At 44.0% G+C, this 26,277-nt stretch overlaps 1 protein-coding gene across 1 annotated transcript in view; it reads right to left on the reverse strand.

Annotated features, from left to right (window-relative positions):
• Positions 1 to 474: 474 nt before the first annotated feature.
• LOC130865098 (E3 ubiquitin-protein ligase HERC2-like) overlaps positions 475 to 26,277 on the reverse strand; it is a 33,541-nt gene continuing 7,738 nt past the window's right edge. The window contains exons 5-19 of the mRNA XM_057755981.1: positions 24,524 to 24,605; positions 24,283 to 24,426; positions 23,120 to 23,209; positions 22,574 to 22,697; positions 22,275 to 22,452; positions 22,010 to 22,091; positions 21,751 to 21,922; positions 20,994 to 21,138; positions 18,682 to 18,907; positions 14,579 to 14,750; positions 12,770 to 12,956; positions 12,232 to 12,372; positions 10,432 to 10,623; positions 4,746 to 4,899; positions 475 to 1,591 (exon numbers count right to left, since the gene is read on the reverse strand). Coding sequence (XP_057611964.1) covers positions 1,350 to 1,591; positions 4,746 to 4,899; positions 10,432 to 10,623; positions 12,232 to 12,372; positions 12,770 to 12,956; positions 14,579 to 14,750; positions 18,682 to 18,907; positions 20,994 to 21,138; positions 21,751 to 21,922; positions 22,010 to 22,091; positions 22,275 to 22,452; positions 22,574 to 22,697; positions 23,120 to 23,209; positions 24,283 to 24,426; positions 24,524 to 24,605 — 2,331 coding nt within the window. The 3' untranslated portion in view covers positions 475 to 1,349. The remainder of the gene's footprint in view (positions 1,592 to 4,745; positions 4,900 to 10,431; positions 10,624 to 12,231; positions 12,373 to 12,769; positions 12,957 to 14,578; positions 14,751 to 18,681; positions 18,908 to 20,993; positions 21,139 to 21,750; positions 21,923 to 22,009; positions 22,092 to 22,274; positions 22,453 to 22,573; positions 22,698 to 23,119; positions 23,210 to 24,282; positions 24,427 to 24,523; positions 24,606 to 26,277) is intronic.

Raw genomic sequence — 26,277 nt, forward strand, 5'->3', positions numbered from 1 at the left:
GTTAGTCTGTGGTCAGCACACGCTCATTAGCACCACCTGGCCAATCTGAAACAATCACACTTGTCTTCCCAGGAACCTCTCTTTACCTTCATCCGTAAATTAGAAAAGCAAAGCAGTGGGGTAAAGTGGCTGTCCCAAGCCAAAGGCAAATGGAGGAGCCCATTCAAACCCAGGCTGGGGCACAGCCTTTACAGAGAGTGGCTGGTAATTAATCACCCACCTGCACAGTGGGTCAGATGACTCCCACTTCAGGGAATGTGGGTTCCAAAAGCATGAACTTGCTTAAGAGCCAAATCAGGGTCTGAGCCCACCCACCCCCTCAACCCAAGCAACCACACTAGACTCCAGGACGCCACTCACTTTCCGCCAGGCTGTGTGCCTGTGAACTGGATCTTTGCATCAGTGCCTGTGCTTCTCAGGGACACCTGAACTCCTGCAGGCCCCCGGGGCTGCCCTTTGCTGAGGACCTGTGAGAAGGAGGACATCAGGACCCAATGGGCAGCTCAGCCAGCCAAGGAGTCAAGGCCCCTGTTTCATGCTCCTGCGCACAAAGTGGCACCTAAAACATTTTTCTTTGTGTCAAGGGCCTCTCTGAGGAGGATGTAGTCAGGACTGGTGAAGAGGGGACAAGGACAGTAAAATGCTGCATCACTGAATGTAAGACAGCATGTGTACCACTGTGGGGCTGCAGGCTGCTCAGTGGTTGCTTAACAGTGAGCACTGCTCTTGCAGGGGCCTGGAGTTAAGTTCCCAGCACCCACATCAGGCAGTTTGGAACTGTTTTAACTCCAGATCTAGGGTGATCCAATGCCTCTGGCCTCCAAGGACACCCACATTCAAATATACATATCCACACATAATTAAAAATCTTTTTAAAAATGTATCATTATTTTACAAATCTCTAAGAAAGAAAAATACCCAAGATCCCCTCTTGCAGTAAGAAACCCACAGGAGACATTTGAGGGCCTCACTTCCAGCACAAAAGAGCACTTCTAGGTCTACACACTGGACCCTCGCCAGCAGAGCACTCATCTCTACTTGGGGGTCGGCGGGAGGAAGAACGAGGGCTCCACTGAGAATGGAGCTGGGAGCAGGCAGACACACACACACACACAAACACACACACACACGAAGCAGCACTCACTGCCCAGGGCGCCAGCAGCTCCCCAGAGCAGCTCCGAGAGAAGGGGTGGAAGGAGCTTCCCCGGAGGAAGTGCACCTCGCTCTCACACAGCAAGCGCAACGACTCCGGTCCTGGGCATGTGCCCTTCCCTTTCTGCACCCCACCACAGGCCATGCCCCACAATCAAGCAGACCCCAGGTTACCACAAAGCACAGACCCCTGGAGCTCACTGTGGGTGACCTAGAAGCGCAAGAGCCCCACTTCTGTAAGGGTGACAGGAGGTGGCACACAACAGAGCAATGTAGAGAAGAGCAGACAGAGCCTGGAGCCAAACCTTTCCATTCACAGAGAAGCCAGTGAACACAAAGTTGACGTCCCCGCCCTTCGTGCTGATGTCGCTCACATCATCCACGTGCAGCTCCACACTGTATCCTGCCTTTCTCATAGACAGTTTCCCTAGATAGCAAACTAAAAAGTGAGGGAAAACACCTTTCTAAAGTACTCAAGTTGATAAGTAAGAAGGAAGCAGTTCAGCCAACAGTACTACTTCACAACCTCCAATGGAGCAATAACCTTGGTGCTGAGCAGCAACAGCAGCTGACGCTCTAAGATGTGCAGATACAGGTGCATTACTGACACTCTGAGATGTGCAGATACAGGTGCATTACTGACACTCTGAGATGTGCAAATACAGGTGCATTACTGACACTCAGATGTGCAGATACAGGTGCATTACTGACACTCTGAGATGTGCAGATACAGGTGCATTACTGACACTCTGAGATGTGTAGATACAGGTGCATTACTGACGCTCTGAGATGTGCAGATACAGGTGCATTACTGACACTCTGAGATGTGCAGATACAGGTGCATTACTGACACTCAGATGTGCAGACACAGGTGCATTACTGACACTCTGAGATGTGCAGATACAGGTGCATTACTGACTAAGATGTGCAGATACAGGTGCATTACTGACGCTCTGAGATGTGCAGATACAGGTGCATTACTGACGCTCTGAGATGTGCAGATACAGGTGCATTACTGACACTCAGATGTGCAGATACAGGTGCATTACTGACACTCTGAGATGTGCAGATACAGGTGCATTACTGACACTCAGATGTGCAGATACAGGTGCATTACTGACGCTTTAAGATGTGCAGATACAGGTGCATTACTGACTAAGATGTGCAGATACAGGTGCATTACTGACGCTCTGAGATGTGCAGATACAGGTGCATTACTGACACTCTGAGATGTGCAGATACAGGTGCATTACTGACACTCAGATGTGCAGACACAGGTGCATTACTGACACTCTGAGATGTGCAGATACAGGTGCATTACTGACTAAGATGTGCAGATACAGGTGCATTACTGACGCTCTGAGATGTGCAGATACAGGTGCATTACTGACGCTCTGAGATGTGCAGATACAGGTGCATTACTGACGCTCTGAGATGTGCAGATACAGGTGCATTACTGACACTCTGAGATGTGCAGATACAGGTGCATTACTGACACTCTGAGATGTGCAGATACAGGTGCATTACTGACACTCAGATGTGCAGATACAGGTGCATTACTGACGCTTTAAGATGTGCAGATACAGGTGCATTACTGACTAAGATGTGCAGATACAGGTGCATGACTGACACTCTAAGATGTACAGATACAGGTGCATTACTGACGCTCTAAGATGTGCAGATACAGGTGTATTACTGACTAAGATGTGCAGATACAGGTGCATTACTGACTAAGATGTGCAGATACAGGTGCATTACTGACGCTCTGAGATGTGCAGATACAGGTGCATTACTGACGCTCTGAGATGTGCAGATACAGGTGCATTACTGACGCTCTGAGATGTACAGATACAGGTGCATTACTGACGCTCTAAGATGTGCAGATACAGGTGCATTACTGACTAAGATGTGCAGATACAGGTGCATTACTGACGCTCTGAGATGTGCAGATACAGGGCCTGACACTCTGAGATGTGCAGATACAGGTGCATTACTGACGCTCTGAGATGTGCAGATACAGGTGCATTACTGACACTCAGATGTACAGATACAGGTGCATGATTGATGCTCTGAGATGTACAGATACAGGTGCATTACTGACGCTCTGAGATGTACAGATACAGGTGCATTACTGACGCTCTGAGATGTACAGATACAGGTGCATTACTGACGCTCTGAGATGTGCAGATACAGGTGCATTACTGACTAAGATGTGCAGATACAGGTGCATGACTGACACTCTAAGATGTACAGATACAGGTGCATTACTGACGCTCTAAGATGTGCAGATACAGGTGCATTACTGACTAAGATGTGCAGATACAGGTGCATTACTGACACTCAGATGTACAGATACAGGTGCATTACTGACGCTCTGAGATGTGCAGATACAGGTGCGTTACTGACACTCAGATGTTCAGATACAGGTGCATTACTGACACTCTGAGATGTGCAGATACAGGTGCATTACTGACGCTCTGAGATGTGCAGATACAGGTGCATTATTGACACTCTGAGATGTGCACATACAGGTGCATTACTGACACTCAGATGTGCAGATACAGGTGCATGACTGATGCTCTGAGATGTGCAGATACAGGTGCATTAATGAGGCTGGTAGAAACCAACAAGAAAGCTTGCCGAATCCTGAATCAGAAGGGCCAGGCTGAGGAACATGCTGAACTGTGGGAGTTTACAAAAACAGAGTTGGTCTAAGGAAGGTAAGTTCAGCCCCCTGAAGCCTCACCAGAGAAGTCATGTAGCAGGTGAAAGGGAGGAGTGGAAGGGGAGGAGAAACTGAAAGTGTACTATCGAGGAACAGAGCCTGTTGGAATTGTACATCAGAAGTGCTAGACACCAGGACGACTCATGTCACAGGATGTGAGCATTGCTTCTAAAGAGCTGGTCAGCAGACTTCAAACGTAGGTCTTAGGGAAAGGGCATTCATCTAACAGCTGACAAGATGAAATTTATTAGGTGCATGTTCTAGTCAGCTGCAGCTATCAACCTGGCACAGCCTGGAGTCAGCAGAGGACCTGCCTGGTCAGATTGGCCTGGCTGATAGTTGACGCGAGAGGCCCAGCCTACTGCAGAGAGCACAAAAGAGCTGTGGGTAGAAGCCTTGCACTTCCCCACTGTAGCCAAGTGTCAGTGTGTGCACCAGAGTCAGCTGCTGTACGCTGTGTCCACTGAAAATGCCTAGAAACAATGACAACACAGCAGCCAGGTCTGGCTGCGTGAGAAAGCTAGCTGAGTATGAGCTAGTGAGCAACACAGTGAGCGCCATCGCTCCATGGATTCTGCTCCAACTCAACACAGACTGGAACCCGGAGGTAAAAGTCAAATAAGCTCTCTCTCTTTTTTTAATCTCAAGCTACTTTTGGTAACAGTGTTTATCACAGCAACAAAAAGAAAACTAATATAGTGCAGCTTCTGTGTTACATTTTATTTGACAAAGATTTCAGAAAAAGATCTGAGATGATCCTATTTCTTATTTTCACAAGAGGGAAATGGTTGCCCCTGTGGAGGAAGCTGTAAAACAAGCCTTCCACAGACAGGGGCCCTCACAGCCTTCCCAGGGTTGGTTCACATACCTGGTATCTTCACCGTGCCATTGGTGGAAGTGTCATCTGTATAGGGATGGCTACTCTCTACCACTACAGGCTGGGAGGAAAGACGGCCACTCTGTGAATCTGTAGCCACATCTTCTAACTCAGTTACACAGAGCTCCAACAACATGTCTGCCATCTAGGAAAGAACCAAGAAATGAGTTGACACTGCCCCTGGGTCATGCACGCTCATCCTGCTCTCTGCTTTCTACAGGGACAGGGTGGCAGGGTGGAAGACTTGGAGTTCATACAGAGTTAAGGGGCTGGGAAAATGGCTCAATGGTATGTAAGCATGCAGACCTGAGATTAGATCCCTCGATTCCATGTACAAAGCCAAGTTATGGCAATGCACACCTGCATTTATTGTGCCTAGGAAGTAAAGACAGGCTGTCCTGTCTTTCTAGCCAATCACTGTGCTCTGGGACCAGTGACAGATGGCATCTCAAAAAAACAAAGTATAAGAGTAATGGATGAGGGTGGTGGTGGTGCATGCCTTTAATCCCAGGGAGGATGGGGCAAGTAGATCTCTGTGAGTTCAAGGTCAGCCTGGTCTCCAGGACAGGCATCAAATCTACAAAGAAACCTTGTCTCAAAAAAAAAAAAAAAAAGAGTAATGGATGAAGATACCTGACATTGACTTCAGGTTAAAACACACACACACACATACATGCACACATCAGAGAAAAAAGCCATCAAACATGAAAAAATGATTCAAGACTTGAAAACCAAAATAGAGACAACAAAAAAAAATTCACAAACCAAGGAAATTCTGGATAAATAATCAGGAACCAAAAATGCAAGCATAAATAGCAGAATACAAGAGATGAAAGAATCCCAGTTGTTGAACATACAATAAAGGAAATAGATTTGTTGGTGAAAATATTAAACAAAAGCTTAACATAAAACATCCAAGAGATATGACACAACATGAAAGACCAAACCTAAGAATAATAGGGATAGAAGAACTCCAACTAAAAGGCACAGAAAATATATTCAACAAAATCATAGAAGAAAACTTTCCCAATCTAAAGAAGAATATCCCTAGGAAGGTACAAGAAGCTTACAGAACACCAAATAGATTGGGACAAAAAAACAAGTCCCCATGCTACATAATAATCAAAATACTTTTTGGGTCTGGGTTACCTCACTAAGGATCGTATTTTCTATTTCCATCCATTTGCATGCAAAATTCGAGAAGTCATTGTTTTTTACCGCAGAGTAGTACTCTAATGTGTATATATTCCACACTTTCTTCATCCATTCTTCCATTGAAGGGCATCTAGGTTGCTTCCAGGTTCTGGCTATTACAAATAATGCTGCTATGAACATAGTTGGACAAATGCTTTTGTCATATGATAGGGCATCTCTTGGGTATATTCCTAAGAGCGGTATTGCTGGGTCCAGGGGTAGGTTGATCCCAATTTTTCTGAGAAACCGCCACACTGATTTCCAAAGTGGTTGCACAAGTTTGCAGTCCCACCAGCAATGGATGAGGGTACCCCTTTCTCCACAACCTCTCCAGCAAAGGCTATCCTTGGTGTTTTTGATTTTAGCCATTCTGACAGGTGTAAGATGATATCTCAAAGTTGTTTTGATTTGCATTTCTCTGATCGCTAAGGAGACAGAATAAAGAAAGAATATTAAGAGCTGCGAAGGAAAAAGGCCAAGTAACATATAAAGGCAGACCTACTAGAATTACACCTGACTTCTCAAAGGAAACAACGAAAGCCAGAAGGTCCTGGTCAAGTCTTATGCAGACACTAAGAGACCAAGGATGCCAGCCCAGACTACTATACTCAGCAAAGCTTTCAATCACTACCAATGGAGAAAACAAGATATTCCATAACAGAACTAGATTTAACCAATACCTAGCCACAAATCCAGCACTACAGAAAATACTAGAGGGAAAACTCCAACACAAGGAAGTCAGCTACACCCACAAAAACACAGGCAATAAATGATCTCACAGTAATACACCCCAAAGAAGGAAAAAATATACACAATAACATCACCAACAACAAAAACTAAAATGACAGGAACTAGCAGTCACTGGTCATTAATATCCCTTAATATAAATGGACTCAACTCACCTATAATAAGACACAGGAACAGACTGGATAAGAAAACATAATCTATCCTTCGACTGCATACAAGAAATACACCTGAACCTCAAAGGTAGACATCACCTCAGAATAAAGGGTTGAAAAAAAAATTTCCAACAAGCTGGTGTAGCTATCCTAATATCTAACAAAATAGACTTTGATGTGGAATTCCCTTCTGTATGCTGTAAATATCATTGGTTAATAAAGGAACTGCTTTGGGCCTATAGCAGAGCTATAGGGGAACAAAGCTAGGTGGGAAAAACTAAATGGAATGCTGGGAGAAAGAAGGTAGAGTCAGAGAGAAGCCATGGAGCCACTGGAGACAGACACCGGAACTTTACCCATAAGCCACAGCCTCGTGGCAATACAGAGATCAATAGAAAAGGGTTAAATTAAGATGTAAGAGTTAGTCAATAAGAAGCTAGAGCTAATGGCCCAAGCAGTGATTTAATTAATACAGTTTCTATGTGATTATTTCGAGACTGAGCTGCCGGAAACTAACTAGCGACATCCTTCAACAAGACTTCAAACTAAAATCAATTAAAAGAGACAAAGAGAGATATTTCATATTTGTCAAAGGAAAAATCCATCAAGAGGAAATCTCAATACTGAACATCTATGCCCCAAATACAAGGGCATCCCCATATGTAAAAGAGACATTACTAAAGCTTAAATCACACATAAAGCCCCACACACTAATATTGGGAGACTTCAACATCCTACTTTTACCACTGGACAGGTCTGCCAGACAGAAACTTAACAGAGAAATAAGGGAACTAACAGATGGGCATAACAGACATTTATTGAACATTCCATACAAACATAAAAGAATATACCATGGAACCTTCTCAAAACTTGATCACATACTCAATAACAAAGCAAACCTCAACAGATATAAAAAAAAAAATCTGAATAACCCCATGCATCTTATTGGATCAACATGGTTTAAAATTAGAATTCAACAGCAACACTAATTTCAGAAATCCCACAAACACATGGAAATTGAACAGTGTTCAGCTGAATCACCAATGGATCAAGGAAGAAATAAAGAAATTAAAGACTTTCTAATATTTAATGAAAATTACCACACAACATATCCAAACTTAAGGGAAATAATGAAAGCAGTGTTAAGAGTAAAGTTCACAGCACTAAACGCTTACATACAGAAGCTGGAAAAATTCCACACTAGTGAATTAACAGAACATTTGAAAACGTTAGAACAAAAAGAAGCAAACTCATCCAGGAGGACTAGATGGCAGGAAATAATCAAATTGAGAGCCGAAATAAACTATATAGTAACAAAGAAAACAATACATAGAATCAATGAGAGAAAGTTGGTTTTTCAAGAAAATCAACAAAATAGACAAACCTTCATCCAAACTAACCAAAGGTTTGAGAGAATAACCAAATTATCAAAATCAGAAATGAAACAGACTTAGAGGAAATCCAGAAAAATCATCATAAAGCCAGCCACATAGAAGAGAAAGTGGGAAGGACACTTGAACACATTGGCACAGGAGACCATGTCCTAAATATAACTCCAGCAGCACAGACACTGAAAGAAACAATAAATGGGACCTCCTGAAACTGAGAAACTTCTGTAAAGCAAAGGACACAGTCAACAAGACAAAGCGGCAGCCTACAGAATGGGAAAAAATCTTTACCAACTCCACATTGGACAGAGGGCTCATCTCCAAAATATATAAAAAACTCAAGAAACTTAACATCAAAAGAATATAAAAAAAATGGGGTACAGACCTAAACAGAGAACTCTCAACAGATGAACCTAAAATAGCTGAGATTCCATTCTATACCTGTAAGAATGGCAGATCAAAACAAAACAAAAAACTGATGACAACTTATGCTGGAGAGGATGTGGGGTAAAGGGAACACTCCTGCATTGCTGGCGGGAGTACAAACTTGTACAACCCCTTTGGAAATCAGTGTGGCAATTTCTCAGATAATTAGGAAACACTGTACCTCAAGACCCAGCAATACCACTTTTGGGAATATACAAAAATGATGCTCAATCATATCACAAGGACATGTGTTCAACTATGTTCATAGCAGCATTGTTTGTCATAGCCAGAATCTGAAAGCAATCTAGATGCTCCTCAACCTAAGAATGGATAATGAAAATAAAAATGTAGTACAATGGAGTTAAGAAAAATAATGAGATCTTCAAATTTTGCAGACAAATGGATGGATCTGGAAAAATACATATTGAGTGAGATAAGCCAGACCCAGAAAGACAAATAGAATATGTATTCACTCATAAGTGGCTTTTTGACATAAAGCAAAGAAAAACCAGCTTACAGGCCACAACCCCAGGAAAACTAGACAACAAAGAGAACCCTAAGAGAGATATACATGAGTCTGCATAGGAAGGTGAAAAAGACAAGGTATCCTGACCAAATTGGGAGCACTGGGGTCATAGGGGAGGGTAAAAGGGGGAAGGGGAGGGAGGGAAGGACAGAGGGAAGTGGAAGAAAATGCGTAGCTCAATAAAAGCAATTTTAAAAAGTGAGAATTCCTGCAGGGCAAACAATATCAGTCTAATATCTAAAGAAAAACTAGTGGGGGGGCTGGAGAGATGGCTCAGAGGTTAAGAGCACTGACTGCTCTTCCAGAGGTCCTGAGTTCAATTCCCAGCAACCACATGGTGGCTCACAACCATCTGTAATGAGATCTGGTGCCCTCTTCTGGCCTTCAGGCATATACATAGACAAAACATTGTATACATAATAAATAAATTAAAAAAAAAAAAAGAAAAACTAGTGGCAAACTGTAAAGCATACAGAAGGACTTACTTAGTAAGAATACGGTACACAGGGCTACCAAGACCACTCAGGGTACTTGCCACCACACCTGATGACCTGAGTTCAATCCCTGGAACATATAATGGTGGAAGGAGAAAGAAACCAATTCCTAAACGTGTCCACACACACATAACTAACACAAGCTAAAAAATGAAATAAAAATAAAATAATGTGGATTTTGTTGTTCTTGTTGTTTTTCTGTGTAGCCCTGTCTGTCCTGGAACTAGCTCCTTAGACCAGGCTAGCCTCGAACTCACAAAGATCCACCTGCCTCTGCCTCCTGAGTGCTAGGATTAAAGGTATGTGCTACCACTGCCCAGCAATAACAATTTTGTTTTTTTAAAAAACAAGAGTTAGATGGCTCAGTGGTTAGAAGTACTTGCTGCTCTTCAAACAACCTAGGTTTGGTTACTGCCACCTACACAGTGACTTACAACCATCTGTAAATCCAATTCAAGGGGATCCTATCCCCTCTTCTGGCCTCCGCAGGTACCATGTGTGAATGTGGTATGCACAAATACTAATACACAATTTAAATGAACAAACAAACGAAGGAATGAACGAACAAATGAACAGGTAAATAAATAAACAAATGTTTAAAAACAGATATACACATTAGTTCTAGGCTGGATAGAAGATGTCACTGGGAGAACAGTGTCAGATGTTGTCGTAAAGGACTACTCCTCAACCTCGGTGACACCATGCGTGAAGATACTGGGTGCTGCAGAGAACACTGGCCCCAGGACTCACCTGTGGGTAGGCGGTGTCCATGCCCGACAGCACAGCCGAGAGCACGTCCCTGCCGCTGTCTCCAGCCCTGCTGCAGACTGACAGCTTGAGCAGGTCCACGACCACCCGGGTGTCATCAGCGATCAGCAGACTGGTGAACTCATCCAAAGACTGGGGCTCTGGACCTGATGTTTTACTTTGGCTTTCAACATCCTAAACCAATTGAAAATGAACAGTTAAAGAGAGAATGGAATATGGAGAGATGAAACTGACCAGCTGAGTCAGGACATGTCAGCAATGGGGAAGGGACATCAAAAACCAGATCAAGACATGATGACCCCAAAGTCTCCACTGAAAAGCAAGGAACTATTTTACAGAACTACAAGAGCATCCATCAAAGAATAATGCCTTCACTATAAAGAAACGCAGTTTGCTGCTGTGCCCACTTAGGCAGCACAGGTAGGTGACACAGCATGAGACTGGAAGGAGGCCACGGCACGTGCAACCTACGGCTACTCATCAGATTTTATAACTTTCTTCTAGATCTCCTCCTTAAGTCTTCCACAGAATCTTATTTAAAATTAATCCTGTGTGTATAACACATCATTCATACTATCAACTCCCCTTGGCTTCCTCAGAAAAGCCATTTTTTAAACATTTTTAGATAACATTTTTAAATGTTTTTACTATTTTTCTACATGAAGTGGAAGAAGCCCTGGGTGAATGTGTGCTGTTGTCATGGGTGCAGTCATTTCAAGGCCCTTAGCCTCACACACACTGGAAAATGAGAACACACCACGGATGGGGGTGGGGTTGGGGGAGAGACATTAGACTCAGATGGCAATGGCAAAGCCTTCCCTTCTGGCCCAAGCATGGATGCTGCAGTATGTGCAGAAAATGTCCACCATGGCTGTGGTTTGAAAGAAAATGGGCCCTCAAAGGGAATGGCACATAGGAGGTATGGCCGGCCTTGTTGGAGTAGATGTGGCCTTGGTGGAGGAAGTGTGTCACTGTGGAAGCAGGTTTTGAGGTCTCAATGCTCAAACCACTCTCAATGAGACAGACGCTTCCTGCTGCTTGTCAATCAAAGTGTAGGACTCTCAACTTCGGCACCAAGTCTGCACACTGCCACGTCCCCCACGATGACGATGGACTGTCCCTCTAGGAGATGTCCCTCTAGGAGGTACACGCTGTACTCAAGGTTTACCAGTCACAGAGCTCTCCCAGAGACTTCAGGGAGTGGCACTAGCGTGTGTCACCTGGAGAAACTACAGTTTATAGATGTATCTTTTAGTTAAACGCCTTAGTTTGGGTTTTTATTGCTGTGAAGAGACACCATGACCACAATAATTCTTAAAGCATACATTTAATCGAGGTGGCTTGCTTACAGTTTCAGAGGGTCCATCCATTCTCGACAGTAGATGTGCTGGAGCTGAGTGCTATATCTTGCAGGCAACAGGAAGGTAACTGCACTGAGGGAAGCTTGAGCAAAAGAGACCTCAAAGCCCACCCCCACAGTGACATACTTCCTCCAGCAAGGCCACACCTCCTAACAGTGCCACTTGCTTTGGAGCCATTTTCTTTGAAGTCTGTCAGTATTTCACAGGGAAGCAAGGGTAGGACAGCTGGCAAAGGAGAAGAGTGAGAATGGGAAGGAGTATCTCATAGAGGAACAGTCTGTGGCCTTAAAACAGCTTGGGAGGAAAAAGCTGTGACTGATAAACCTTGAAGTACAGCATGTTCTAGCTTTAAATATGACTCCTGAACTTTTGAGTACGATTAAGGTAATTTTATATTTCAAGTCAAAGAAGATCTCCTGACCTCTTTGGTTTTGGTCATGGTTTCTGCAATGATGCTGGCAGCTCCTGGGTCATCTGTCACTGGGATAAATGGCCGAGATGAGGCCGAGGGAGCAGATGGTGTCACCGCAGAGGGGGTCACAGCATCCTCAGAGGAGACAATCTAATTGGAGAGGAACAAGGAAAACACCTGTCGCTTTCTGGGATGACCCTGCACTTATACCACATTCCCAGCTATCACCCTAGTGAGCCAAAGCAGCCCTAGAAACAGCAGGCGAGCAGGCGCACAAACCACTCTGCCCCAGCTCACGCGTCTCTAAGGAGTCTTTTCCCAAACAAACTAACGGTTTTCAACTTTCTGATTCCTAACATTTCACAATTCTATTTAGTGACTTTTTAACAGCATACATCGATTTTCATTTTAACACTAAGAAATTCTTTAAATAGAATAATTTTACCAAGTCAAACTCAAACCAAATTGCAGACACAAAACTTAAGTGACAGAATGAGGAGAATTCCTTCCCCTTCAAATTCAACACAGCCTGAAGCTGCCCCTTTACCCCTCTCTTTTCTTGCCATAGATTTGGACTCAGTCTGTCCTCAAGATCAGCAGCCAGCATGCCTTCCTCTATGTTCATGGGGCTGGCCATTGCCGATGCATCAGAAGCAGGTGCTGAGGAGGAGAAGGAGGGGCATTCCACTGGGGCGAGCATGCCGGCTGGCAACAGGGCTCCAACCACCGCATCTCTGTCAGGACAGAAGGCCAGGACTGTGGTAAGCCACCCTGTCATCTGGGTAGCACAAGAAGCAGCAGGAAGGGTCAAGTGCTCACTAACACTATGTCCTCATTTTTACAGACTATGTATAAATGAGTTTTTAAAAACTACTGTGCATTTTTAGCCCACAGTTCTAGGGTAAGATGTATATCCCAATCTTATTTATAGGTCTAAGACACATAGCAACATTTCAGTCCACAACTGTGATTTTATATGACTATATCAACTAGAAAGGTCCCAGTGAATTTAATTTACATGTATATAAGAAAGTTCTTACAACATTAATATAATGCATTTTTCAGAATGTAACCTCATTGTTATATTAAACAACACATGGTTGTATTTTAGCAGACACAAGTAACAACAAGGGATGCCCAACCTGTGGGTCATGATCCCTTTTGGGGTCTGAACAATCCTTTCACAGGGATTACATATCATATATCCTCCATCTCTTATTTATGTTATAATTCATAACAGCAGAAAAATTACAGTTATGAAGTAGCAAGGAAATAATTTTCTGGTTGGGGTCACCACAACATGAGGAACTTTATCAAAGGGTCACTGCATTAGGAAGCTGAGAACCACTGGTAAAACCAGAGCAGAGTAAGCCTCTAGCTCAGTCTAGGAAAACCTGCTGAGCTGCTGCTGAAGCTTAGGAATAGACGGTTGATGTTAATGAAAACTAGATATGGTGAGGGCAGATTCACTGTCCCCTGACGACTGCTTGGGCTCCGCTCCTAGGTCTGTAAGCACGACTCTCAGACCCCAGCCAGGAAACACACCCTGTGGTTGAGCACTGCTGCCCAGGCTTCACTGCTGGGAGCTGGTGGGACAGGGTCTAGGGGAGTCCTGGGGTCAGGAGAGCATGTCACTGAGGGGACTGGAACATGGCTTACTTCTTTCTCAACTTTTGACCATGAGGTGGGCAGGTTTTGCTCTGCTTCTGGCTCCCATTATGACATGTTTACCAGAGGCCCAAACCTGGGGCTAGCCACTATGGACCAAATAAAATCTCCCTCTTTCTAAGCTGAGTGTCTCTGGTGTTTTCTTAAATGTTGGGAAGCTGACTGCAACAGGCTCTAACAAGAGCAGGAAAGGAGTATGTTAGGACAGTGAGAACCACCTTATCACGTGGATGAAAGGAGCACTTTTTTTTTTTTTTTTTTTTTTTGAGATAGGGTTTCTCTGTAGCCCTTGCTGTCCTAGAAATCACTCTGTAGACCAGGCTGGCCTTCCGAATGCTGGGATTAAAGGCGTATACCACACTGCCCAGCAAGAATAATCCTTTTAAACAAGACCTTAAATTAGCATCAATTCATTCTTCCTCTTACCTAATACAGATATAGAATTATCAATAAAAAAGAAAACATCTTCAAGCCTGATGTTCTGATTCACATTTCAATAATGAGCTGGGTTTTGTCTGTAAGGCACCAAGAACCCATCAATCATCAGCATGGGTGTGTGACTCGTAACTGTACAACTAGTAGGGCTGACGACTAATAACAACATTTTCATAACCATCTGCTCAATCGCAATACTACAAACTATAAAGTTCACAGTGAGGCAGGATTTATAAACCAACACACAGCCTACCTGGCATACATGATCTGCAGTGCGGTAAGAATGTGTGATAAGGCCTGCTGCTTAGCCAGGTTTCCTTCCAGCGACAGGAGGATCTTGGCAAGAGAAGGGCGATTGGGCTTACAGTTATTTGCACCATTTATCTTATTGCTGGCAGAAGAAGAATCAGCATCTGAAGGCACACCTAAGAAGGGGAAACAAAAACCAAAGCTGTTTTTAAGATCACAGATTGCTCGTTCTCTATGTGGTTTGACCACTTAGGCTTTCTTGAAAACAAACCACAGTCTGCATTTTGCTTTTTGTGCAGCAGTACCTGCAGACATCAGTCAGACTGGCAGACCCTATGATTCACAACCCTCCTTCCTCGCATGGATAGGGAGGGGCAACCATTACCAAATGATGGCTGCTGGAAAAGAAGTCAGTTTTCTTCAGAGAAGATTGCCCTGAGAGGGGACCCATGCTCTAGCAGACCAAGCACATACAGGCAACACTAAATTAACTCAGTAAGTACTGAGGGAGGGGGGTGATGGGGGGACAGAAGAGAAATTGGAGGGGACAGAATGGGGTCCTGGATTTAATCTAAACATTATAGACATGCATGAATTTTTTTTTTTTTATTTTGTTGGTTTGGTTTTTGTTTGTTTGCTTTTAGACAGGGTCTCAGCACATAGCTCTGGCTGTCCTAAAACTCACTACACAAAGTTCACATCAAGGCAGGATTTACAAACTAATACACAAGAGGCTGACCTCTAACTCACAGAGATTCACCTGCCTCTCTCTCCCTCTCGAGTGCTCTGGAATAAAACGCTACAACGAAAAACAAGTTGTGGAGGAAAGGGTTCATTTTGCTTATACTTCCACATCACAGACCATCACTGAAGAAAGTCAGGGTAGGAATTCAAGGCAAGAACATGAAAGCAGGAACTGATGCAGAGCCCATGATGGAACACTGCTCGATGGCTTGTTCTTCATGGCTTTTTCAGACTTTTTTTTTTTTTTTTTGGTTTTTCGAGACAGGGTTTCTCTGTAGCTTTGGAGCCTGTCCTGGAACTCCCTTTGTAGACCAGGCTGGCCTCGAACTCCCAGAGATCCGCCTGCCTCTGCCTCCCGAGTGCTGGGATTAAAGGCGTGCGCCACCACCACCCGGCTTTTAGACTATTTCTTATACACTCTAGGACCACCTGCCCAGGTTGACACCACCCACAGTGAGCTGCACCCACTTACGTCAATCATTAATCAAGGGAATATTCTACACTCTTGTCTACATGTGATCTGAAGGATGTAATTTTCTCAAGAGTCCTCTTCACAAATAACACTACCTTGTGTCAAACTGATAAAACTGACCAACACAGTCATAAAATGCTGTGTTTTACTATAGTACATAAAAGCTGTAGTAAAAGTTCCTGAAAATTTCTTATGAAAGAGAATGAAAAGAACTACTCTTGTAAAATAATGTAACTACATTATACCCACAACAGTGCAAGGTAAAATGCACTGGTGTATGGTACGTAGCCAAAAATTACAGGGCAGGCAGAATGCAATATAACACAATACATAAATCACAAGAAGAAGTATAAATCAGCCAATGAAATCAACCGGAAGTTGACAGAGAGATTATAACTAGTAAAGAAAACACTTATCTAGTCCAAAAAGCAGACAGAAACATGACAATATGAGAACAGCCAACATCTGGGGAAGGAAACCTCCGGGTAAGGCGGTGACGAGAAACTGCCCGTATGACTAGGTCAAGGAGAAGTTAGGACAGGAACAGAGATGGAGCGAGGGAGGGAGAAGGAGAGAGAACATGGCCAAGCTTTGGAAAGTCACAAAGGCAGTGTGACAGGACACCAAAAGTGCAGACAAAACAACAGGTGATGCCACAGGAAGCAGACAAGGCCAGAGACTCCAGCCACAGAGCTCCTGGCCGAGCGGGAGGTAAGCCAGGCAGCCCTGGACATAGTGAGCTGACATCCTGATCAGAGGACAGGCCCACGCCCACAGAAGAACTGGACAGGCGTCAGCAGTGGACAGGAATCCCATGTTGTCACTCCATATAACTTAGGAGGTTGTTAGCTAGGTGCCATTTTGAGAGGAAATCTTCTGCTTAACACAGAACTACTCTGGGAGTCTGAAAACAGAGAAGACCTAGTTAGGAAGCCCAACATTCCACAGTCCCGGGATGAGAGACAGCCCTCTCAGGATGAGAAGCATTAAATATGCATTTTGTGTAGCAGACGGGGCACTGCAGGAAGCCATGTTCTCTTTCATGTGGATCTTAGCCTTCAATCTGTAGATAAATAATAATTTGTGATACTAAGTAAGAGGGTGAACCCAAGGAAAAACATATAGTTATCCTCCTGGCTATGGGAAGTAGACAAGAATGCCGGGCAAAAAATTGGAATCTTGGGGGTGGGGTGGGATGTGGGTAAGGGGAGATGGGGAGAGAAAAGTGTGAAGGAGAGGATGGGGGGAACTTGGGGAAACGGGATGATTGGGGATAAAGGAAGGTTGGATAGGGGAGCAGGGAAGCACATATCTTAGTTAAGGGAGACACCTAAGGGTTGGCAAGAGACTTGAACCTGGAGTGGCTACCAGGTGCCCAGGGCAATGTCCCCAGTTAGTTCCTTGGGCAGCTGAGGATAGGGAACCTGAAATGACCCTATCCTATAGCCATACTGATGAATATCTTGCATATCAACATAGAACCTTCATCTAACGATGGATGGAGATAGAGACAGACGCACACTGGAGCACCAGACTGAGCTCCCAAGGTCCTAATGAGGAGCAGAAGGAGGGAGAACATGAGCAAGGAAGTCAGGACCATGAGGGGTGCACCCTACCAATGAGACAGTGGGGCTGATCTATTGGGAGCTCACCAAGGCCAGTTGGACTGTGACTGATAAAGCATGGGATAAAACCGGACTCTCTGAACATGGCGGACAATGAGAGCTGACGAGAGGCCAAGGACAATGGCACAGGGTTTTGATCCTACTTCAAGTTCTGGCTTTGTGGGAGCCTAGACAGTTTGGATGTTCACCTTCCTAGACCTGGATGGAGGGGGGAGGGCCTTGGACTTTCCACAGGGCAATGAACCCTGACTGCTCTTGGGACTGGAGAGGGAGGAGAAGAGGAGTGGGGGAAGAGGGAGAGGGGCAGGAGGAGGGGGAGGAAAATGGGAGGCGGGGAGGAGGCAGAAATTTTTTTTTCAATAAAAAATAAAAAAAAAAAAAAGAAGGAGGAGTCATAAGTGGAGTGGGGGTGGGACAGTTGAAGAGGGGAGTGAAGTGATGTAAACACTGTAGCCATGTAAATAAGTTAATAAACAGTCCTTTGGGACTTAGTAGCTTAGTAGCTGTGTGTGGCTGCCTGCAGAAGACCTGTCCAAGATCAATACTGGGTCAATATTCTGCCATGGAGTGGAAAAGGGCTCAAGAGCCCCCGTTCCTAAGGGAGGATCTATCGACAGCTGGAGAAGGAGTCAATGTTCCTCTTATAGCCCCACACCCAGAAGTTACGTAGACATAGCACACACTGGAGTCTGTGGATTATTAAACTTTTAAAAAAAGAAGGTAAGAATGGGAGGAGACAGGGAAAGGGCAATTCTGGAAGGAGTTAAGGGGACGAACTGAGGGTGAAGAGGAACAGAGAACACAGTAGGAAATGATAGGGGAAAATCGGATTATTCATCTATTGCTAACAAGAACACAAAAGAGTCCAGTTATTATGAAAACAATCTGACAGTTTCTCATGGCATGCACTTGGAAAGACATTCTTGGGCATTATACCAAAGAATCAAACCTTGCTTCCACTCACAAAAAAAAAAAAAAAAAAAAAAACATTAATTTGTAACAACCAAAAATCACAAAGAACTTAAATGTCCTTCAATGACTGAATAAAGCACGAAACAGTATTCAGGAACAAAAAGGCGTCCACTCTTGACACAAACAGCCATCAAGTAGACAAAACAATGCGCAGGAAGATCTGCACAAGTAAGACAGGACAGAAGCTGCACATTCAAGAGATGCGAGGGCCAGCCTGCAGGCCAGCAGAGCACAACCTTTGTCAGCAGGACCACACGCACCTAGGCGGCCATGCAGTCTACAGGAGAACATTACCTAAGTAGGAAGCACCCAGCGGGTCTCTTGCCGTCTGGAAGAGGACAGGTTCGTGGACAGAGGGCGTGGCTACGTCCACTGTCGTCCAGGCTACACTATGTGAGGACCCACAAGCCACTCGAGTGATCTTCTGGCCCTCCAGGCCCTGCACCAGGGTGGGCTTTCTGTTAACTGTGGTTGTGCCATTGCCCTGTTGGCCATGGTCATTGTCCCCCCAAGCACACACCTGTTAAAGGGGAAAAAAATTATATTTTTCAACTTTACATTATTTCTAAAAACACTTGAAAATGCATAAAACATGTCATGGTCCTTGAAAGAATTGCACTCTTAAAGATAAAATGTATTTAACAATATAACAAAAGAGCATGCGTACATTCAGTTCGGAGGGAAAAAAGTCAACCATGAAAATGCTTAACAACTATAAATGCTATTTAATATTATTCTAATTAATTCGTCCTTCTTTGGGTGGAAGACAGAGGATGTACTGCTTTGGCTAAGTACAGTAAATCCACTATACTATAAAGGGTAACGAAAAAGAAAAATACCATGCTCATTTTTCAAGTAATTTGCTCTTAGGTTTTACAGTTATAAAGCATAATTCACTTTGAACTAAACAATGTTAATTTTGTTTTCATAAACCAAGTTTAAAATATGGCTCCATGGGCTAGTCATGGCATACTCTTCTTAAAACAACAAAATCAATAATATCTACGAAATCCTGTATTTCCAAAGTAAAGTACGTGTAGCCTCTATCATGTAAGTCCAGCCTCTCTGACGTAGATATAGCCTCTATCATGTAAATACAGCCTATGTTGCATAGGTATAGCCTATATCATGTAAGTACAGCCTCTATTATGTAGCTATAGCCTCTATTGTGTAAGTACAGTCTCTATTATGTAGGTACAGCCTCTATCACGTAACTACAGTCTCTCTTATGTAGGTGTAGCCTATCATATAAGCATAGCATCTATTATGTATCTATAGCCTCTATCATATAAGTACAGTCTCTATTATGTAGGTGTAGTCTCTATTATGTAAGCACAGTCTTTATCATGTAGCTACAGTCTCTATCATATAAGTACAGCCTCTATTATGTAGGTGTAGCCTCAAACATGTAAGTACAGCCTCTCTTATGTAGCTATTGCCTCTATCATAAGTACAGTCTCTATTATGTAGGTATAGCCTCTATCATCTATGTACAGCCTCAGCCTCTCTTATATAGGTATAGCTTCTATCAAACATCAGGTTCCCCCCGCCAAAGTAAAAGCTGCTAATACCTTAGGGGTGGGAGTATTTTCAATAATTTTTATATTCTAGCATGGACTTCACAATGTAAAGGATGGTTTGCCAAGACCCCCCCCCAACCTGTGCTAACACTTAAGCAATACACCAGTAAACAAGATGAACTCTGCTCCACCTTAACAGCTCTCCAATATTAGGTTGGCGCAAAACAGATTACAGTTTTGAAGCATGAATTTTAAATTACTGTAAACAGGTTCAAAACAAGTATTTATTAATCAAAATGGAAACCATTACAGCCAAGAGACACATTTTTGCAAATGAAACGAGTAAGAAAATCACTAAAACTTGGTTTTGTCTAGTATCATTTCAATAGTATAAAATAAATGACAAGTATAAGTCATCATATATATATACACACATATACATATATGTATATGTGTATGGAGAGAATGAGAGAGAAAGAGAGAGAGAGAGAGAGAGAGAGAGAGAAAGAGAGAGAGAGAGAGAGAGAGGTAAAATGATGCATGATAGGGATCGTTGAGATGGCTCAGCATTAAGTCCTTGTGGAGAAGACTGACAACCTGAGCTCAATCTCCAATCCTCACATGGTGAGAGAACCAACTCTAGAAAGTCGCCCTCTGACTTATACATGTGTGCACACAGACAGACAGACAGACATAAACACCCACAGATAAAATGATTATAAAAAAGTAAGAATTATGTACAATAAACATAATAAACTTATTTAGAATATATTTCAGTATCAAATGGCAAATTTCAACACAAAAACCGTGATTATTTTTGCACTAACCTAATATTAAACTCACCTAAGCATTTCAGGAGTCTAAGGGATATTTGTTGTTTTTATTTTCTTGGTGTGGCATGCTGAAAATGTGACCCAGGCTGGCCCACCAGAACTCACTATGTAACGTAGGCTGGCCTGCAACTAGCTATTCTCCGGCTCCAGACTTCCGAAGGCTGGGTGTCAGCGCGTCCTCCAGTCTGGACAAGACAAGCACTAAACCCGCCGAGCACTGCTAGAGCCCTTACCACAGGTCACTGAGCCTCACCTGTCCCGAGTCTGTGACCGCCAGGCAGTGCAGGGCTCCGACCGCCACATGCACGATCTTCTTCCCTCTCAGTCCCTCCACCACTTGCGGCTTCCGCACGTGCACATCTGAGCCGTGGCCCAGTCTGGAGTAGTCCCCTTTCCCCCTGAGGACAAAGCAGCAGTTCCGGATCACTACATGGTTACAGTCTGGCAATGCTACAGGAACACTTTCACGACCACACCTTCTAGAGTGGAGTGATAACATCACACAGAATATATACCACATCCAAATCAGCGCAGACTAACTTGGCGGGGAAGACCTCTCGTGCTGTCATGTGTCACATAAGAACTCAGTTACTATGGATTATAAAGAGACGGAATAGAGCACACCGCCAACCCCCCTCCCAAGCGCTATCTGGAATGTCTTTTCAAGTTGCTAATTGCCTGACATGACATAAGGAAGTTAGAAGTCTGTTTCGTTGTCTTATTTCATGTAGCTTCCAGTATAATGTAATTCACAATTTTTTTAAAGCTATATAAACCTCACACAAACTGGGTGAAATTGTCTATAGATTTATTTACAAAATGAACTGTAAGATATTCCTTTTTCATAATTTTATCAGTAATCTCAATTCAACATAGATTTTTTTTTTCACAAAAAGATGCCAAATGAGTAAGAAAGTAAGTTTTACAAGCAGCCGAGGCTGGGCACAGGGCAAAGCCAGGGCTCTCCAAACAGTCTGCCTTTGGCAATGACACTGAGGAAGCTTACATACCATGTCCACACCACTCCTAACTTGGTGAGTGCCAAGGAAAACTGAGCTCCGCACTCAATCTGGCACACACCCTGGCCATTTAGTCTCTCGATGTTCTGGAGTATGTTACAGCCTTCACTTCCCCCTCGGCCCAATTTTCCAAAATCACCATCACCCCATGAAAACACCAAACCTAGGTTTAAAAAGCAAACACCTCAGGTAAATTCTTAGTATTTACATCCCTACCCAGAGGACACTCAGCATCTCAACCAGCTCCTACCTTCATCAGTAAGAGCAAGTGTCTGTGCATCTCGGCTTCCACACGCAACCTGGATTACTCTGTGACCAAGAAAGACTTTCACCTACTCGATTGCAAACGTAAAAACAGAATGAAGCATGGGAACTGGGAAAGCAATGGGAATTTTTCCACAGACTGAAAGTCAGTATATTGTTCGTGTCTTTAAAAACCCAGACTTGAGGCTTATCTTCACTTGAAAAAACAAAGTGAAAAAGCTTTTATAAGCAATGAAAATGTGTATAATCACCATTTGGGGCTTCAGCTGTGTGGTATTATCACCGTGTCCCAAGCGGCCATACTCGCCCAGGCCCCAGGTGTACAGCTCCCCGATGGACGTCAGGGCTGCACTGTGAGAACTGCCCCAGGCTATGTCCCTGATGCGCTTGGTTTTCAGGGCCTTGATCCGCCTTGGCTTGTCACAGTTCCTAGGGCAAGAGAAAAGTACACTTTTTACCAAGCTGATGGAGGTGGGTCTTGTATCTTATCTGTTGCTTTCATTGGTTAACTAATAAAGAAAACTGCCTTAGCTCATTTGATAGGCCAAACCTTAGGTGGGTGGAGTAAACAGAAGAGAATGCTGGGAGAAAGAAGCCGAGTAAGGAGTCGCCATGATTCTCCCACTCCAGATAGACGCAGGTTAAGATCTTTCCTGGTAAGCCAGCTCGTGGGGCTGCACAGAATATTAGAAATGGGTTAGATCAATATGTAAGAGCTAGTCAATAAGAGGCTGGAGCTAATGGGCCAGGCAGTGTTTAAAAGAATACAGTTTCCGTGTAATTATTTCGGGGCATAAGCTAGCCAATGCGGGCGGCTGGGTGCCTAGGAACCAGCCCCGCCGCTCTTATTACAACACCAAGCTGTTTTTCAGAGACGGCCCATCTATGATCAACAAAAAATATACGTCACCCTAATTGTCAAACCTTAAAAAAGAGAGTGGATCAAACTACAGTGTATCCATCTACGGTTTTAATATTAATATTTATATCAATAAATAACTTCTATCAATAATTTTCTGTAAACAACTGTGAAAATACCCTATTATTACTAGCTAACAGTTTCTTAGGAATGAGCAAGATTGAGGAAGAGTCTTACATTCTACTGAAGTATCCAAGTTTCCCATCATCACCTTCGCCCCACGAGAACACTTTCCCATCCACTGTAAGGCTGTAGCGTGCCGGCCACCTGCAACATACACAGGGGAAGGTTGTCAACACGTAATGTCTAAAGAGTTCACCGTGTGCTACCTACTCTGCCTGGCATATGGTGGCACGTGCTCGATGTGTATGTGTTAGCTAAATGAATAACAGAACCATCACCACAGTTATCACAGAAAGCTTTCTGGGTGACATATATGTAAAATAAATGAACTTTTATTCCCCGACACTCTCCCATCCCAGCGCTCTGCCTCACGTTACAGGCGTGAGCTCTGGCTGCATAGTCAGGGAGGGATCTACAAACTACTGAGCTCCAAGGCAGAGCAGACGGGGCTCCCGGCAGCAGGGACTCAGCAACAGACAACTCCATATACTATCAGGGGCAACAACAAGTCCAGCTCTAGAGAAGGGCTGCACAGGCTAGAGTATTACAGCCACCTTCCCACAGCAACAGGCCAGAAGGGCCAGTGCTCCTCACAGGCAGATGCCTTACAGATGGGCTCAGACCCTACCAGGAGCTTAACAGGGGAGAAGAGTAAGTCCTTGTTTCGCACATAGGTCCTCTGGAATCCTAACCAGTACAAGTGTGAATTGAGTTTAGTATCCAGAGTTGGCTCCATCCCTCGGGACCTGGCACGGTGTTCAGAACATTTCAGTAATGCCAAAGCGGAAGCTGAGGGGCAGCAGTGAACTTGCTTGAAAACCACTTTTCTCACACTGAGAATTCATTGATGCTCTGGGAAATTTCATGGGAGCCACTGAGTTTTCATAGTAAGATACCCTATTTAAGTGACAGAACTTTACAGTTTCATAGCTAAAAAGTGCAGGGCCTGACAGACACAAGCGCTCCAGGACTGAGCACAAATCCTCTGAGAGGTACAACACACACCTGAAATGCCAACAATGATGGCTTCCAAAAAGCTTTATTAAGTACTAATAACTAATCTTAGATTGAGTCACATCATCTACCTCTTTCTTCAGACTAGTTAACTAAAACTTAAAAAAGAACACAAGGATACTTCAGAGAGTTCCTGAAGGGCTTGAAACACTTGCAAAGCAAGAGGCACATCAGGCCCCTGTGCACTGGTGCTGGGCTCGTACCTGAGTGGACCGCTACCTTTTTGACCACGTAGCTGCTGAGGGCTGTGATCTGCCGAGGAATAGGGACCGTCCCGCTGGACATAGCCAGCCCCAGCCGGCCGTTTGTGGCTTCTCCACAGGAGTACACCTTCCCTTCCACAGTCACTGCAAGGAGCAGTCAGAAGTCTCAGCTCTCACAACATAAAGGCCACACTGTTTAATGTGTGTTCAACATAATTTACCAATACTAAAATCATCATACCTGCAAACAAACTCTTAGATCCACCAGCCACCTGAACCACATTCAGAGCAGACAGAGTCTCAGAGAATGAAGGAACCTTGATCTGGAAGGATTTTTTAAAGCAAAGGAAGAAAAAGAGAATGTTTATACTTTTTCACCCCTAAGTGATCTTAACAGATGATATACAGAATTGCTGTCAGTCTGTGATTACCTTAACCACAAGAGTTCTTAGCTCTTAGAAGTACAAACTAAAGTGTTTTAGAGATGAAAGAATACAATTAGATTTACTTATAGTGGGTCTACAGTACAGAAACACAATTAGATCAGGGGCTGGGGAGAAGATTCAGTCAAGGGTTCGCCATGCAAGGATGAGGATTTGAGTCCAATCCAGAGTTCAATAAAAGAACCAAGTGTGGTGTGATGGGGAATGTCCTTCTGTATGCTGCGAATATATGTTGCCTTTATTGGTTGATGAATAAAGCTGCTCTGGCCTATGGCAGGGAAGAATACAGATAGACGGGATAGCCAAACTGAACAGGCGGGAAGGCAGAGTCTGGAAGAGTAAGATGCCAGAGCATTACCAGTAAGCCGTGGGGCACGTGGAGATACACAGATCAATGGAAATGGTTAATTTAAATGTAAGAGCTAGCTAGTAAAAGCCTAAGCCATTGGTCGAACTTTTATAATTAATATTAAGCCTCGAACTGGCAGGCAGGAGAGAAACCTCCAGTTGTGGTGCTGTTCGGTGCTTATACTCTCAATGCTGGAGAAGAAAGGCAGCTGTCCTGTGCTTACTCATTGTTGGGAAAGAAAGGTGGCTAGATCCTTTGGAGTTTGCTGGTCAGCCAACCTAGCCCAAGCAATGAGTTTGGGACTAATGAAAGCACATGGTGCCTAAGGAACTGCCATATGCATGAAAACATACAAAGAGCAGCCAGTTGTGGACAACACTTGGAGTCTGAAATGAGGACAAGAGAAGTCACAACTCTAAACCTGTCTACCTTGGTACCTGTGAACATTTTTGTACTGAAAGGTCTAAGAAGAAATAAGCATGCCGTGACCTGAGGACAACATGCCCCACCAGTTCATGTGTTTGAACATTTACTCTCCAATCGTGGTCTATTCTGGAGAACTGGAGACTCTACAACAAGGGGGAGTTAGGTGGAAGAAATGAGATACTTGGGGGTTGGCCTGGAGCGTTACAGCACCACAGACTGCTTGTAGTCTTCTGTTTCCTGATCTGCTCAGATGCAGTAAGTAAGCTGCTGCCACCATGACAGATTGTGTTCCTCTCGAAATGTGGACCGAAGCACACCTCTCTTCATGGGAGTGCTTCTTTGAGGTGTTCTGTCACAGCCTTGCTCACTCTGACTGTGACTCACATACATAAGAAACTGTGCTAACTGGGCATGGTGTGGCACATCCTTTATCTCAAAGTCTGGTAAGCAGAGGCAGATGAGGATCTCTGTGAGTATAGAGCAGCCCAGACTGCAGGCTTAGTGCCAGGCCATCCAGGGCGGGAAGGAAGGAAGGGAGGGAGGGAGGGAGGGAGGGAGGGAGGGAGGGAGGGAGGGAGGGAGGAAGGAAGGAAGGAAGGAAGAAAGGAAATTACATGTTTCTGCTTTTCACTGTGATAGATGTGGTTAAAATTAAAAATCCTGCCTAAGAAACCCTGTATTATTATATGGTGATTTGTTTTGCATCATGAATGGACTGGACTATAACCTGGAAGTGTGAGGTAAAAAAGGCTCTAGTCCAGATAAGACCTATACCTA

This window comes from Chionomys nivalis, chromosome 23, assembly GCF_950005125.1.
Source record: "Chionomys nivalis chromosome 23, mChiNiv1.1, whole genome shotgun sequence".
Taxonomy (NCBI): Eukaryota; Metazoa; Chordata; class Mammalia; order Rodentia; family Cricetidae; genus Chionomys; species Chionomys nivalis.